The sequence below is a fragment of the Muscardinus avellanarius genome, assembly GCF_963383645.1.
Source record: "Muscardinus avellanarius genome assembly, chromosome: 3".
NCBI classification, from domain to species: Eukaryota; Metazoa; Chordata; class Mammalia; order Rodentia; family Gliridae; genus Muscardinus; species Muscardinus avellanarius.
The window spans coordinates 106,265,245-106,279,579 of record NC_137788.1 but is presented as its reverse complement, the minus strand read 5'-3'; the positions used below and the strand labels follow the sequence as shown (position 1 = coordinate 106,279,579).

The following is a 14,335-nucleotide window of genomic DNA, read 5'->3' as shown; positions in this document are numbered from 1 at the left end:
CCAACCTTCTCACTGAAGGAAACTAGAAAAGGCTCGTCCACACAGCTGGGCAGTCTTGGAAGTCCAAGCTGAGCTCGGTCTTGCACAACAAATTCAGCACTCTTGTTCAGCTCATGGCCTTTCTGAGGCCCCCCTATAAAGAATCGCCTTCATGAGAAACCCTAGCAGGAGTGACCCAGCCTCTGCCCGGGCATCAGCCACAGCAGGGATGGGGTCTTGCTTCCTGGTACAGCCTGACAATGAGTGCTTCCAGTCCCCTCTTATTTTGGACTAAATCTCCTTTAGGGCTCCCTTTCACAGGTAAGGGAAGTCCTGAGTTGAATACAAGCCCTGAAGCACAGCCTGGGAAGCGTCTCCTTCTTGCCGGGTGCCTGGCCGGGGCTTGCAAAGGCCGCCTGGCTCTTGGCTCCCCTGGCTGGCTGGGAGCAGGCGGCCGGCCACAGGCGATTCTGCACAGCAGAGCTGTTTCCTCATACCTGAGTGCACCCCTCCCGGCCCGCGCTATTTAAGGCCAGCACACTGGAGCCTGCTGTGAGTCACGGCATCCGGGAGGGCAGCGGCAGCTCCAGGCACCCCAGCACCAGGCCGCACCTCAGGCAGGACCCTGCCCCTTGCCATGGCTTCCCTGGGGCAGATCATCTTCTGGAGGTAAGGCACTCTTCTCTATTTTTACAGGTTAAGAACAGAGGTGAGGTCTTTTGGGGGTGCTGAGACCTGCTTGGCTGTCCCATAATGCCCGCCAGTACCCATAGCAGATCCAGCATTGGGGTGGTGGGAGCCTTGCCGCGCAAGACTTAACTGGATTCAATGTGACACCCCAGCCACTGGGGCCACCCATGTGGGGCCGGGGATGGGGTTGGGTTGGTGGCCTGCTGCAGAGGGCATAGCCCTGGGCTGCGAGAGTGTGTAGCAGGCTAGGGGCTCCACTGAGACGTCAGGTTCTGAGCACTTGGGGGTGCTGAGCAAGGTGGCAGGGCCTGCTTGTTGAGACAGGAGGGGTTCAATGGCAATGGCTGGGACGCAAGAGACCCTCTAGACAGCCTTGAGGATGAATGGGGTGAACGTGCTGTGACTCTTTGTGGGTGTAATTCCTCTGTACCACTTTGCACCCGTAGTACACTACCCACCCCCACCCAAGGATGGGAGCCCTGGGACAGGAGGCCCAGGCAGCAGCAGCTGCGACCACTGCCTAGAAAGAAGCAAGGCCTCCCTGCCTTTAGCTTCTCCCATTTAGCCATATCCTCGTTGCTTCTTTTCCCCCACAGCACAGGATTTACCTTTCTGGAAAGAAAGAGATAGGGAGTGAAGAGGTTTCCTTGAAATGGTTGGTGATTCAATTATCAGTCACAACTCATTACAGGGCTTAGGAAGACCGACTTGTTAATGCTAGGAGCTCTTTGAAGGATCAGTCCTCCAACTTCTGTCTTCTCCAATGAAAAGAAGGAAAAAAAAGGGAAGGGTGGGGGAAGGAGGAGGAAGAAGGAATCCAGAGCAACAGTGAAAATTTTGGGAAAAGACTGAGGGTACACCACTTCCCAGAGGCACCTAGAAAAGCTTTTTCCTTCAAACAAAACGTCAGCGCTCTTATGTTCACCTGAAACCACCAGTGCTGGGGCAGCGCGGCAGGGACTCAGCAGGATCAGCAGGGGGTCAGCGCAGCACCCCCCACCCTGTGCCTGGCCAGGACATGGTGCGCCATCAGACCCTGGAAAAGCCCACTACTCTGCCCCGAGAGAACTTCTCCAGGAAGCACACTGTCAGAGGAGCCAGTGCTTTGTGAGATGACACTAGGTGCCTTTTAGTAGTGTCTCCTTGAGCATCAATCGCTATGCTCTAATGAAGGTTTATTACCATCTCAGAGAAATTAAGTCATTGCTGAAGGCCTCGGGGCCATGTGGAGGTCAGGGCAGCTTTACCTGCACTGGATCTCACTCCAGACCCCAAGCTCCCTGCCCTGCGCTCTGCTGGCCCCTGCCCCCACCGGCCTGGCCCCCAGCCCCCTTCCTCCTGCCTTGGTCCCATGGGAGGGAAATATGCAACAAGTGGCTTTGTTGTTCCAAGGACAGGCGTGTGGGCTTTCTAATAATACACTGCAACCAGCCTGACTGGTTTTGCTGGAGGATTAGCAAGAGGTGGGCGTTCAAAATGCAGATCCCCCACCCTGCAGAGACCCACTGGAATCAACAGAGGCTGCTCTTGTTGGCCCCAGTTGCCTAGGTAGTCATTCCTGCTCTGCAGCTGCAAAAGCAGGGACAGGCCACAAGGGTGGCAGATCCTTTGTGCAAAGGAGTCGCAGGAAAAGGGACAATGGGCGACTTCAGTGGGAACCAGGGTCTGGGAAGCTTGTCCTAGGAATGCAGGTGGAGCTCCGCCGTGATTTCATGAATTCATAATGGTATCTCTCATTGAGGTGATCACTACTACAGTGCTGTGTTGTGCATATATGAGGGCCTGCCATCGCAGGCTGACTCTGAGGACTATTCCATGAATGCCCAGGGTTAACACCTTCAACTTGGCTCCCTGAGTGCATGCTGCTCAGGGATGGACTGCACACGCACAGCTCCCAGCGTGCCCGACCTCCTCAGACCACCTCAGAGCTGTGTGGTCGGTCACATGGGGCCTCCTGAGCCAGACCGAGAACTCGAGTAGCCCTCGAAGGCTCTCCAGCAGGGCACCTTGGAGGTTTTTATCTTGATGGGCAGACACCTGCAGGCAGCGGACGAGTTGGGAGACAGGTGCTTCAAATAAGGACCCGAAGTAGAGATCTAGGGAAAGGAAATCGATTTGAGAAACATTTAGGACTTGCATTTGGAGGTAGTTAATCAATGATCAGAAGGGAGGTAAGGTGGTGGGTGAAGCAAAGGGCAGAGCAGGAGCAATTGCCATGTTCCTGGACTGGACAGAGTGAGTCGAGAGAGAGGAGAGAGAGAACTTGGGTGTGTATGGAATTTGAGGGGCCCCTGGGGCCTTCAGATGGAGTGCTCAGTGGGCAGCAGAGGCAGGAAGCTGGAACTGGGAGGGGTCAGGGCTGGTGTGAGCCTGTGTGCCCCATCTCACAGCTGGAATAGTCTTGGGGTGTCTTCTAAGGAGAGCAGAGGGAGAGAAGCAAGGGACAGGGTGGGGGAGCGAAGAAGGAACACCTCATGGTGAGCAGAGGAAGAGGAATTGAGAAAATTGGGAATAAATGGAAAAGAGGTAGGAAGAGATCACAATAGAGAAGTCTAGAATCTCAATGGAGCAGAGCTTCGTGGAGCACCCGGGGCTGGCTCTGTACCAGTAACACAAGTTGATGAAAACAGGGCAACAGATGAAAGCTACAAGGCAAAAAAGGAGCAAGTATCTTTGTAGTAAACGAAGGTAAATAAGAGAGAATTGAGAAGCCAGGAGTGGTGGTGCACGCCTGTAAAAACAGTACTTAGGAGGCTAAGATTGCAGGTTTGAGGCCAGTCTCAGCAACTTAGTGACACCCTCAGCAACTTAGCAAGACCCTGTTTCAAAATAGAAAATAAAAGCTAGTGCGTAATTTGATGGTCGAATTCCCCTGGGTTCAATCTCCAGTACAGAGACAGACAGACAGACAGACAGACAGACAGACAGACATAAAAAAGGAGCACCACCAATGGGGGGGGGAGAGGGGGAGGGCTTGAATCTTGGTCTCCCATTCCTCCCATGTTTGCGAGCCGGTGCTGCTCAGACACTGCAGAGCTTGATGGCCAGAGAATGTGTAGCAACCCGTGCAAGCTCGCCTGAGCCTGGCCCGGGGAGATCTCAACACAGGTCATGTTGATACTTTAAACATTATGAGATAAGTGCAGCCCAGCTATTGGTCTCTGAGCTTATAAAATCTGAGGTTTCAGGGCCTTCAGAGCCCACCCCATGACTATGCCAGGAATCTGGAAACTAGGATAAATTGTGCATTGGAAGAAATACCCAAACAGGTGGCACCGCTGCTCCTGCCCCTCTTGAGGGCACCTGATCTCCTGCGCCCTCTCCCCATCTCCACCTGTTGTAATGTCACTTGTTTCAACACTCAGCTCATGTGCCACTTCCCCTTTGAAGCCTCCCAGATATTTCCAGTTGCCATTAATTGCCTCTTTGTGTCCATGGTCAGATTTTTTACTAAATGTCTTCTCCCAGTGCCCAGCTGCGGCCCTCGCTAGGGTTAGCTCCTCCAGGATTTGGATTTGTCTTGCTCCTTGTTGGGAGGCGGGGCAGCACCGTGGCTCTGCATCCGGTGCTGGGACTAGACTGCTCAGTTCACATCCTTTTCCCAGAGGAATGCTTACCCTGGGTGAGCCGCGGTCCTCTATCTATAAAATGGGGCTGATACTACTCATTATCCTTCCAAAAGAACTGAAGTCAGCATACTATAGTGCTACACGCATATGCACGTTTATAGCAGGGCAATTCACAATAGCGAAATTATGGGCCCTCAACAGATGAATGAAGAAAGAAAATAAAATTTTACTCAGCCCATAAGTAGGTCATTTATAGGAAAATGGACGGAACTAGAGAATACTGTGCTAAGTGGGATCAGCCAGCCTCAGAATGTCAAGGGTCACATGTTCTATCTCATATTTGGAAGCCAGAGAGAAAATAGTAAACCTAAGAGGCTTCATATGAATGAGGAGAGAGGCCAATAGAGTAGTGAAAGGGGACTGGGGTAGGGAGAGAGGAAGGGGAAAAGGAGAATGAGGAAGGAAAGAGTTCAAATACTGCTATGTCCATATATGAAGGCGTTACTACCAATCTCACTAGCATGTATGGGGAGGGGTGAGGGTGGGGGCGAATGAGGATAGAAACACAGCAGGTGCTCTGCGCATTAGTGTTTGTATGACTTTGAGCCTTACTATGATGCATAATTACAATGCACCAATAAAAGCATAAATAATAAGCACAAAAATAAAAAAGGGCTGGTAACATTACCTGACTGCTAGGGTTGTGTGAATACCATGTGGTAGTTAGGTGACTGGCACCGTCTAGAAGCTCTGTAAGTGTTAGCTATGACCATGGTCATGATTTGCAAGTCCCTGTGCAATGCCCAGCACCTGGCTGGCTCTCCGTAAAAATTTCAATTCCATAACCGCACTGGCTTTTCTGTCCCTGAAAAAAGATGTTCTAGTGAGGGTGCACTTTGGATTAACTGCCACTGGAATTTCTTAAAGACGATTAACAACACCCTGGGGAATGAATTTTCAAAGCGTTTTCTAGATTCTTGTTTTGGAAAAGAAATCCAGCCCTCCCACCTTTCATTATCTATGAAAGGAGGTTCATTCTCGAAACCTGAAGTTTCCAGGGTCGACTCAATAAGTATCAGTGGGGTGTGAGGTGCACACCTGCAATCTCAGGACTTGGGAGGGTGAGACAAGGGGATAGGAAATGCATGGCCAGCCTCGGCAACTTAGCAAAACCCTCAGCAATTTAATGAGACCCTGTTTCAAAATTAAAAAAAAAAAAAAGATTTGGGGTATAGTTTGGAGGTAGACTGCTCCTGGATTCAGCCCACAGTGCCACAAATAAATAAATAAATACCTGGGTCTGCCAGCGTCATGTGTAAAAGGTGACGGTGAAGAGAGTCAAGTGAGTGAGGTAGCCTGGGAGGACCTTTTGTGTACAGCTCAGCACCTTGATCTTCTGATAAGGCGTGGCCCACACTGAGAGCAGCAACCTTCAGGGTGCAACTGGAATTGTGGAACTATGACCAAGTGCTTCTTAATGGTTAATTAGCTAACCTGCCTCACACTCCTAATTATCTCCATTTCATAGAGGCAAGATGTTGAGGCAAGATGATGCGCTCACTGTCTCCCAATGGCAGGAACCAGCAAGTGCCTCCCTGGTCCTCTATGTGACTTCACTAGAACAGCATCTGTCTCGTCAGCTCTCCTTCCTCTCCTGCCACGTAAAGCAGAACCCAACTCATCACCATCAAGAACTCCTTCCTTGGGGTCCAGTGACTCCTCGGCAGGAGAGCGTAGCTGGTGGTGAGGGAGCCATCCCCAGAGCAGCAGAGCCTGGAGCCCACGGACAGTGCTCTGCTGTATTGGGCGGCTGCTGTGGGTGAGCGAGTCCTCCAGGGAGGAGTGGAAGGCCTGAGAATTCAGAAAGTAGGTGCACCCTCATTGTATCAAGCAGACCATCAAAATAAGGTATGCAGCTAAAGAATGGTAGAACAGGGCTTTTGCAATGATCCCATATGGCTTAGTGGTCTCCCCTAAAAACACTGTTGAACCACACAGCCCATGTTTTACCCAAGCATCATGGGTCCTCAAATCTGAGGCCAAAGCTTCGGCCATGTTCTCTTGACATTTGAAAAAGTAGAAATATGTGATATAGGTATAGATATCCAGTCGACCTCTCCTCTTCTTGGCCGAGTGACCTCAAATAACTTACATAACCTCTCTATCTTTCTTTCCTTGTTGGTAAATTGGGTGCTAATAATAGTACCTAGCTCTTGCTGTTGTTGCAAAGTCTAATGGATTTGGTGCATGCAGAGAGCTCAGAGAAGCATCTGGAACATAGTTAGACCTTTCTGTGTTAGTTACACTTATTGAATGATTCCCTCTGGATGTTTTTAAAGGGAAACAAAGTGTTCCGACGGGAGCTGGGGGAGGGGGTGACAAGTTCAATAAGAACCTTTGTTTCTGGAATGTTCTGGAATGTCAATGGATCTGAGATGTCTTCTTTCTATCCCTGTCCTGTGAGATACGGGGAAATCCTCTGCCTCTTGAGGTGGCACACTCCCATCTGTCCCAGCACTCACCTAGACAGAGTGTGGGCTGCTGACCAGTGGGCCATCAGTGAACTGCTACAAGTGAAAATACTCAGCTCCTGCCCCCAGACCTACTGACTTGGAAACTCTGGGGGTAGGCCCAGAAATCTGTGGGTAACAGGCCCCCCAGATGCCTCTGCTGCCTGCTCAGGTTCAAGATGCACTATGTTATCAGTCTCTCTGTGCCCCTCGATACTCTGAAAAAAAAAGCCTGCAAAGATTGAATCCAGAGAGACATAAATCTCACCTACGACCATTTCTTACCTTTCTTCTCTAAGAAATGTTCTAAGGAGGAATGAGTGAGTCTCGAAGAAACAAAAGGAAAAGCATTAAGTTTCTACAGGTAAGAAATCCAGGCTGTATTTTTCTTTATATTAGCTCTCCACGATCCCCAAACATCTGCCTGGAATACTTCAGATTTACTATCGCGTTGCTTCCAAACGCATTCCTACTACTCCCAACGCAGCAGTAACGGGAGAAAGAATAGGCAATTTTCCTTCTCTCTTTTTCTACAGATTTAGAATGAAAAATTTCATGAAATAAAAACCATAAAAGATTTGAGAGACAGAGAGAGCATCCATAATATTTAGGGGTATTGAATTGCCTTTTATCTACCGATCTGTCCTCCTTAGTGTGTTTTCTTTGTACCCACACTCCCAGAATGGCCATTCCACACCTCTCTTCTCTCTGCAGTCCTCTGACAAAACCCCATCCCCTTCTCCTGACCCAGGTCTCAGATAATTATCTTGCTTCATCCTTCGCTGAGAGAAATAGAAAGCAGCAGACAGGTGCTCCTTCATCTTCTCATTTCCCACCTGCTACATTCATCGGTGGCCTTTTTCTCTGCCTCCTCCTTCTGGGTCCTGAGGGTTCACTCAACTCTTATCAAAGGTCAACCCTTCTGTGCCCCCCAGATCCCTCTCATGTCCCAGTTCACGAACACTTCCTCCAGCCGGCGTCATCAGTCTCTCCTCTGCACCTCTATTATCTCAGTCAGTGTGCAATCCATGTGTCCTGATTTTCTATTTTAAAAAGAAAAACCATCTCTAAGCCTCACAATTGTTCCAGCTACCCCCTCCCTCTTTCCTCCTTCTCAGGAAACTTGTTGCGAGAGTTGTCTGGAGTGATGGATCTTCCTCTGCTTTGTGGATGTGGCAATTCTGAGCGCTGAGTGGAGCCAGGCTGCTGGGGTCCGCCCATTCCCAGCTCTGCCACTCTCTACTGTGTGGCCTTGGGCGAGCTGTTTAATCTCTCTGCGCCTGAGGTCTTCATATGTAAAATGGGGACAATGTTAGTCTACTTCATAGACTCATTGTGAGAATTATGTGAGCTAACATATACAAAGCACTTAGCACACACTTATTTTAAACCACCTATGTTATTATTCCATTCTCAACTTACTCTAGTTGAATTTTTTGGCCCAACTATACCAAGATATTGCCCCTGGTTTTGTTTGTTTGTAGTACTGGGGATGGAACCCAGGGGCATTCTAGCCGAGCTATACCCATAGCCCTATTTTTTTTTTTAATTTTGAAACAGAGTCTCACTAAGTTGTGGAGGGCCTCACGAAGTAGCTGAGCCTGGCCGCAAACCTGCGCTCCTCCTGTCTCAGCCTCCTAAGTACTGGGATTACAAGTGTGCGCCACTACGCCCAACTGATATCGCTCCTGTTGATGCCTCTAATCACCTCCATATTGCCAAATTTAATGTTTGTATCTCACTGTTCTTATCCTACTTGAGGTGTGTGTGTGTGTGTGTGTGTGTGTGTGTGTGTGTGTGTAACTGGGGATTGAGACCCCCAGAGGTATTCTAACTTCCAGCTACACATCTAGGCTTTTTAAAATTTTTTGTTTTGTTTTGAAACAGGGTCTTGCTAGGTTGCTAAGAGTCTTGCTAAGTTGCTGAGGCCATTCTTGAACTTGTGATCCTCCTGTCTCAGCATCCCAAGTACTGTGGTTCAGGCACGTGCCACCACACCTGGTTTTATTTGTCTTTACAACAGCATCCAACCCAGATGTCCCAACTATCTCTTTCTTGAAACACTTTCTTCTCTTGTAACACTTTCTTCCATGACATTACAGACTTCTGATGTCTGGCCCTTTCCCTCACCCTGTGACAATGGTCCTCCCTACACCTGGTCTGGAGGTTATAGTTTTCCTCCCATGCCCTACACTGACTCAAACCACTAGGCTCTGCAGCCAGGGAACCTGCTATGTTACAAGGAAATATCATTTCATTCTTTTCCTATATTTAATGATGAACTTCTCCTTTGCTAAAAGGTCTCAGGGTCCAGGAACACAGTGTAACAGCGTAGGGACAATTACCCTTTAAAGTGGCTGGTGTAGGCTTCATAAAGTCCTATGAGGCATGACAGGGGAAGTCGTGTAAGTAGCAAGTGCTGTGTAAGAGGGAGATTTTTCTAGACCCCAGAGGAGCCCCAACCACTTTCCCTTAATGCCTGAGAGGAGGTTTCCAGACAGAGATCCTGGTGGAGAGCTCTGGGGTAGATTGAGTTAGACAAAGAATTATTCCAGCCAAAAGGCTGGCTTTGGATTTCAGCTTCTACCTGTCCAGGGGATCTGCTTCCTATTCCCATCTTCCCTTCTTTGAAGAGAGGCCAAGTCTTGGTGATTCTCTTTGTAGTTAGGAGAGAAGCCGCTAAAGTTGATGGGAAAGTCATGGTGTCATTCTAGTGGTAATAGCAATTTAACAGGAGCAGCCAATTTTCTAGCTTCCTGCTACACTCACCTTTGCTTGGGGCCAGCTCTGTGGGTGCTTCTTGCTCACAAAAGAGCTCTGCCTGCCCTGCCACAGCTCCTTCAAAGGCAGTATGGAAGGAATGTTGGGAATGGGCTTGCAAATCTTTGCTTCACTGGGGAGTGCTACAAGGGTGGTAGAGGGAAAACTCCATAACAACCTCACACAGAAGAATTTCCTCCCTTCTGAGTCCTAGAGAGAAAGGGTGCTCCCCAGTTACTGTACCTTTCTGGGCAGCAGCTCTGTGATGCTGCTGTGCTGGGAGTTCCTTGCAGGCCACACTTTGCCCGAAGGCTTGGGCAGAGAAACTTCCTTGGGCAATGACAACCTCACCCTCTACCAAGGCTGTTGGGGCAGTATCCTAAGCAAGGCTGCAGCTTTATAAATGGTTGGCTAGATTCCTAAATTAATTCACCAAAATCTATGCACTCTGCACGGTCACTGCAATTGTGTCTTTTAAAGACAATTTTACAGTTAAAAAAAATCCTTGCTTAATGCTGCAACAGTTGTAACTATATATAGTGGTATATTTTTCTGCACTTTTATCAAATTGGAAAATGCCATTTTGGGCCACCCTTCCTGGCAACTCAGCTCTTTTGGAAGCCCTTTTGAAGGCTGTTTGGAAGTCTTCCCATTCTGTTGGGAGAATCGGTTGAATATGAGCATCACCAGGTCCAAGTAAGATGCACAGCTCAAGCACTTACTACTCTTTGGAGATAAGTACTGAGACAGCCTTTCCCAAGGTGAGTTGGATTCTGCAACTAAATCCTCCCCAGGAGAGATCTGTGCTCAAGCCAGTTTAGAGGTCCTGAATAATATTTGGACCATATGAAATTGCCAGGATTCACTTTTTTTGACCTGTGAAAATAATTGTAAATGATTATGCATATTAGCATATTAGAGAACTTAAAAAGTCTTTAGAGTTTAAAAAGTCTCATTGTGATTGACCCAATGTTATAAAACTATAATCTGTTTAAAAATAATATTTATTTATATACATCAGGAAACCTTTGGGTGACCCAAGCCTGAGATAATTAGAAAATAATAGAAGCCATGAGTGGAAAACAGTCCATTGACAAGGACCCTGGGGGCAGCCTCCAGGATCTGCCCCCACCATCCAAATGACACAGCTGCCCAGGAAGAAAAGGCTGCTGGCATTTCACTTCCTTGGAATGGCTGCCCATCTTTTATATTCAAAGTCATCATATATATTTTTCAGACCTTCTTCTACAATAATTCTTTCTTGATTAACCTTGCCCCTAATTGACTTTTCAGTAACTAAGCAATGTCCTTTCCTCTCTTGTAAAATTGGAAGAATTCATTAGGTGACATTAATGACTAATCCATTATTCCTTAAATGACAGATACTAAATAGACATGGGTATTATTTTGACTGCCTTCTCATTATTATAATTATCAGTTCCTCTTTTCAGGATATTATTATCACCTGGTTTATAATTGTTCATTTAATTTGCCTGCGACTAGGGGGTGAATTAAGTTGATGAAAGGGAGACAGCACTAGGTACAGGGACCTCTGTAAAGAAGGGGACACTGGAGACTCGTGGCATCAGAATTTGAGTCTGCTTTTCTGCAGCCTCTGGAGCTAAATATTGCACATGGGAATGTTAGACAGGGTGGGTTTAGAGTACTGTGTGACGATGGCTCAACTAGGGCTTACTCAGTGCATTCAATTTTTTTTTTTTAACTTCTTTCTCCCACTGTTCAGAAGTCTCCCTGATGAGTCTTCAATATGATTGTCTATCACTCATGCACTACCTAATGGTCACCACTAGGACCCACCCTGGGCAGTGACTTGGTGGCCTTTGGCATCATTTGGTAGATCTGATCACATAGAAGTTTTAAGTGTGGAGTTGGCCATGGTGGCACACACTTGTAATCCAAGTGTTTGGGAGGCTGAGATGGAGGATCGCAGTTGGCGGACAGCCTCAGCTACTACTTAGTGAGGCCCTTTGCAACTCAGTGAGACCTTGTTTCAAAATAAAGAATAAAAAATAGGACTGGGGTGTAGCTCAGAGGTAGAATGCCCCTGGGTTCCATCCCTAGTACCACACACAAAAAAAGAAGTTTTAAGTGTGAGTTATTGGGGCGCTCCAGGAAAGTAGACAAGAGTTGGAAGGCAGGGTGTTACTTCTCTATGAGAGCAGAGGCTTAATTTAATTGACATGGTTAATTATAGCCAGCTGTGGTTTGAGTGTCATTAATGGGGCCCTGGCAGCTTTGTCCTCCTGTAGTGGAAGGCACTGCCCAGAGAGAATGTGTCTGTGAAAGACATTTTCTGGCTCTCGGGGCCATGGCTATGAACACTCAATTACCAGGAAGAATAAGAACAAGGCTTTTTGATTTCTCATGGGGTATGTGGAAATAAAGCCCTCAACTCAGGATCACTGAAAGCAAATACTGGTAAACCTTGAACAAGCCATGTCATCTTTCAGGCCCTTACATCTCATTTGTTCTCGATCTGTAAAAGTCAAATACTCTTAATAATGTATAGAGTGCTCTGACGGTAACAGGAGGGCACGGTTGTGGCTACTTTGCTTCCGCTGCAGGACAGATGGGGAAAGGATGGGATTTGGAATCAGAAGCACTTTATTGATGTTTTTTGTACTAGGACTCAAACCCAAGGGGGTTTCTACCTCTAAGCTATATCCCCAGCCCTTCTTATTTTTTAATGTTGAAACATGGTCTTGGTAAATTACCGGGATTATATGTATGTGCCACCACACCTGCTCGGGGCACCTGATTTGATGTTCTTTTTCAAACCAATTGTGTGTGATCCTCTGCTAGTCAATCTCTCCAAGCCTCAGTTTTTCATTTGTTAGGCAAGGAAAATGAACAGATCTCCCACAACTGCCTCGAGGATCACAGGTGATAAGGTACCAAAGATGGCCATGGCAATGGTGTTGACAGCAGCACATGGCTCTCTTGCTTTACCAGGCACATCTGTGTCTTTAAGTGAGAATTTGCCTTGCCCACATGAAAAGAAAACATTTTTTTCAGTACCAAGACTCATTACCTTGGTCTTTATAGGCAAAAGGGGCTGGAGATGTAGCTGAGTGGCAAAGCATCTGCCTTGCAGGTGTGGCGCTCTGGATTCAATCCCTAGTTCCAAAAAGACAGCAAAAAAGACAAAAATAAATAAATAGGCAACGGCCATGAAAGCAATGTCCATTCACGCTTCTGCTCATCTCCCTCAGGGTTCAGCTTCCAGGAAGTCTGTCCACATCAAGGATGTCGTCTGACACTTTAGATATCTTGGTCAGTAGTTTCTGTTCCTTCCAGAGGCGGCATATTAAGTGACTGTTTCACAATCCCACCACCTCAGAATCACAACCTCTAATGTTAAGTTGTCCCCGTGGGCCAACACTCTTCTAGGAGTTCTGCATCATTGTTGATTTATTTAGCAAATATTATTGAGTGCCTTCTAGGAGTTTGCAAATATTATTTATTTCTTTAACAAATATTCACTGGCCATGTATTATTGTACCCAGTACTTCAAAATGAGCTACAAGGGCTATCCTCACTTAAGTTCAGACTAGAAAGGGAGAGAGATAGATACGCAATTATAACACAGTAGGCTAACTGCTTGCCCCAGACTACTTCCAAAATGTGCTAGAATCGCTTTGCCCCAGTCTTGGTAGTGGTGATGGAAGACTTTCTGGAAGAGATGGTTTGTAACCTGAGTAGGAATTAGCTAGGCAAAGAGAGGCAGGAAGAATACGCAAGCAAAGGGAAAAAGGCCTTTAGGGTGAGGTAGGGATAGGAGGAGGAAGGAAAAGACAGTGAGGGACCAGGAGCAGCTGCTGGGGTCAGCATGAGCCAGATGTAGTCTTCTTTAACAGAAGCAGGTGGGGTTTTATCCTCTCCATTTTATGGCTGAGTAAGTTAAGGCTTAAAACGACATGAGAATGTGAAAGGGGATGTTTGGGAAGATGAAAAGATGTGCAAAACCAGTAGATAAAATAAATTTTTATATTTTATCTGCTGTGGTGTGTGTGTGTGTGTGTGTGTGTGTGTGTGTGTGTGTGTGGGTGGTGCTGGGGATTGAATTCAGGAACATTTTACCTCTGAGCTATACCCTGAGTCCTATTTTATTTTTTATTTGGTTACAGCATCTTCCTAAAGCCTCACTAAGTTGCTGAGACCAGCTTCCAACCTGAAATCCTCCTATCTTAGCCCCCACCCCCAAGTACTTGGATTACAGGCGTGTGCCACCATGCATGGCTAATAAAATCATTTTTCTAATTATTTTGAAGTGAGCAAGGAGACAGTGAGGTCAGGGGGCCACTGGCTCACAGTAGGACTCTGCTGGGCCAAGAGGGCTCTATCAGAACTGCTTGATACAGTATATACAGGGGAATCAATGGTTTAGTCCTTTCTGCTTCCAAATTCTGTTCTTTTCTTGTTTAGAAAAAATATATTTTATTTTCAATTATAAGATTTTTTGGAGCAGCTGAGGAAGTTGGGTGCTGGGGCTGATGGCAAGATGGATCTTAGGAGGTAATCATCTTAGGGCTACACCTTGTCAAAACCTCAGGAAACTGGTTTCCCAGGAGCCTCAAAGACAAAACCCAATATGCCATGACCCACTGCCTTTCTTTAATAACCTTGAAAAGTAAAATTCTAAAGTGTTAATGAAAAATAATCTCAACATGAGAAAGAGGATGTTTTGATATGCAGAGCTGTCAGGATCTTGGCTCTTTTAAGGAACCAGAAGGACATTTTCCTTAAGAGTTCTCCTAAAACTTCTGCTTAAATTGTAGGATGATTAAACTGTGAAAAGTATAAATC

General features: G+C 47.0%; 1 protein-coding gene across 2 annotated transcripts in view; it reads left to right on the top strand.

Moving 5' to 3' along the window:
- Nucleotides 1–616: 616 nt before the first annotated feature.
- The window catches only part of VTCN1 (V-set domain containing T cell activation inhibitor 1), a gene marked incomplete at both ends in the record, with an annotated part of 63,340 nt that continues 49,621 nt past the window's right edge, over nucleotides 617–14,335 (top strand). For both annotated transcript variants that reach the window (XM_080690891.1, XM_080690890.1), the window contains one exon: nucleotides 617–648. In XM_080690891.1, the coding sequence (XP_080547017.1) occupies nucleotides 617–648 (32 nt within the window). The remainder of the gene's footprint in view (nucleotides 649–14,335) is intronic.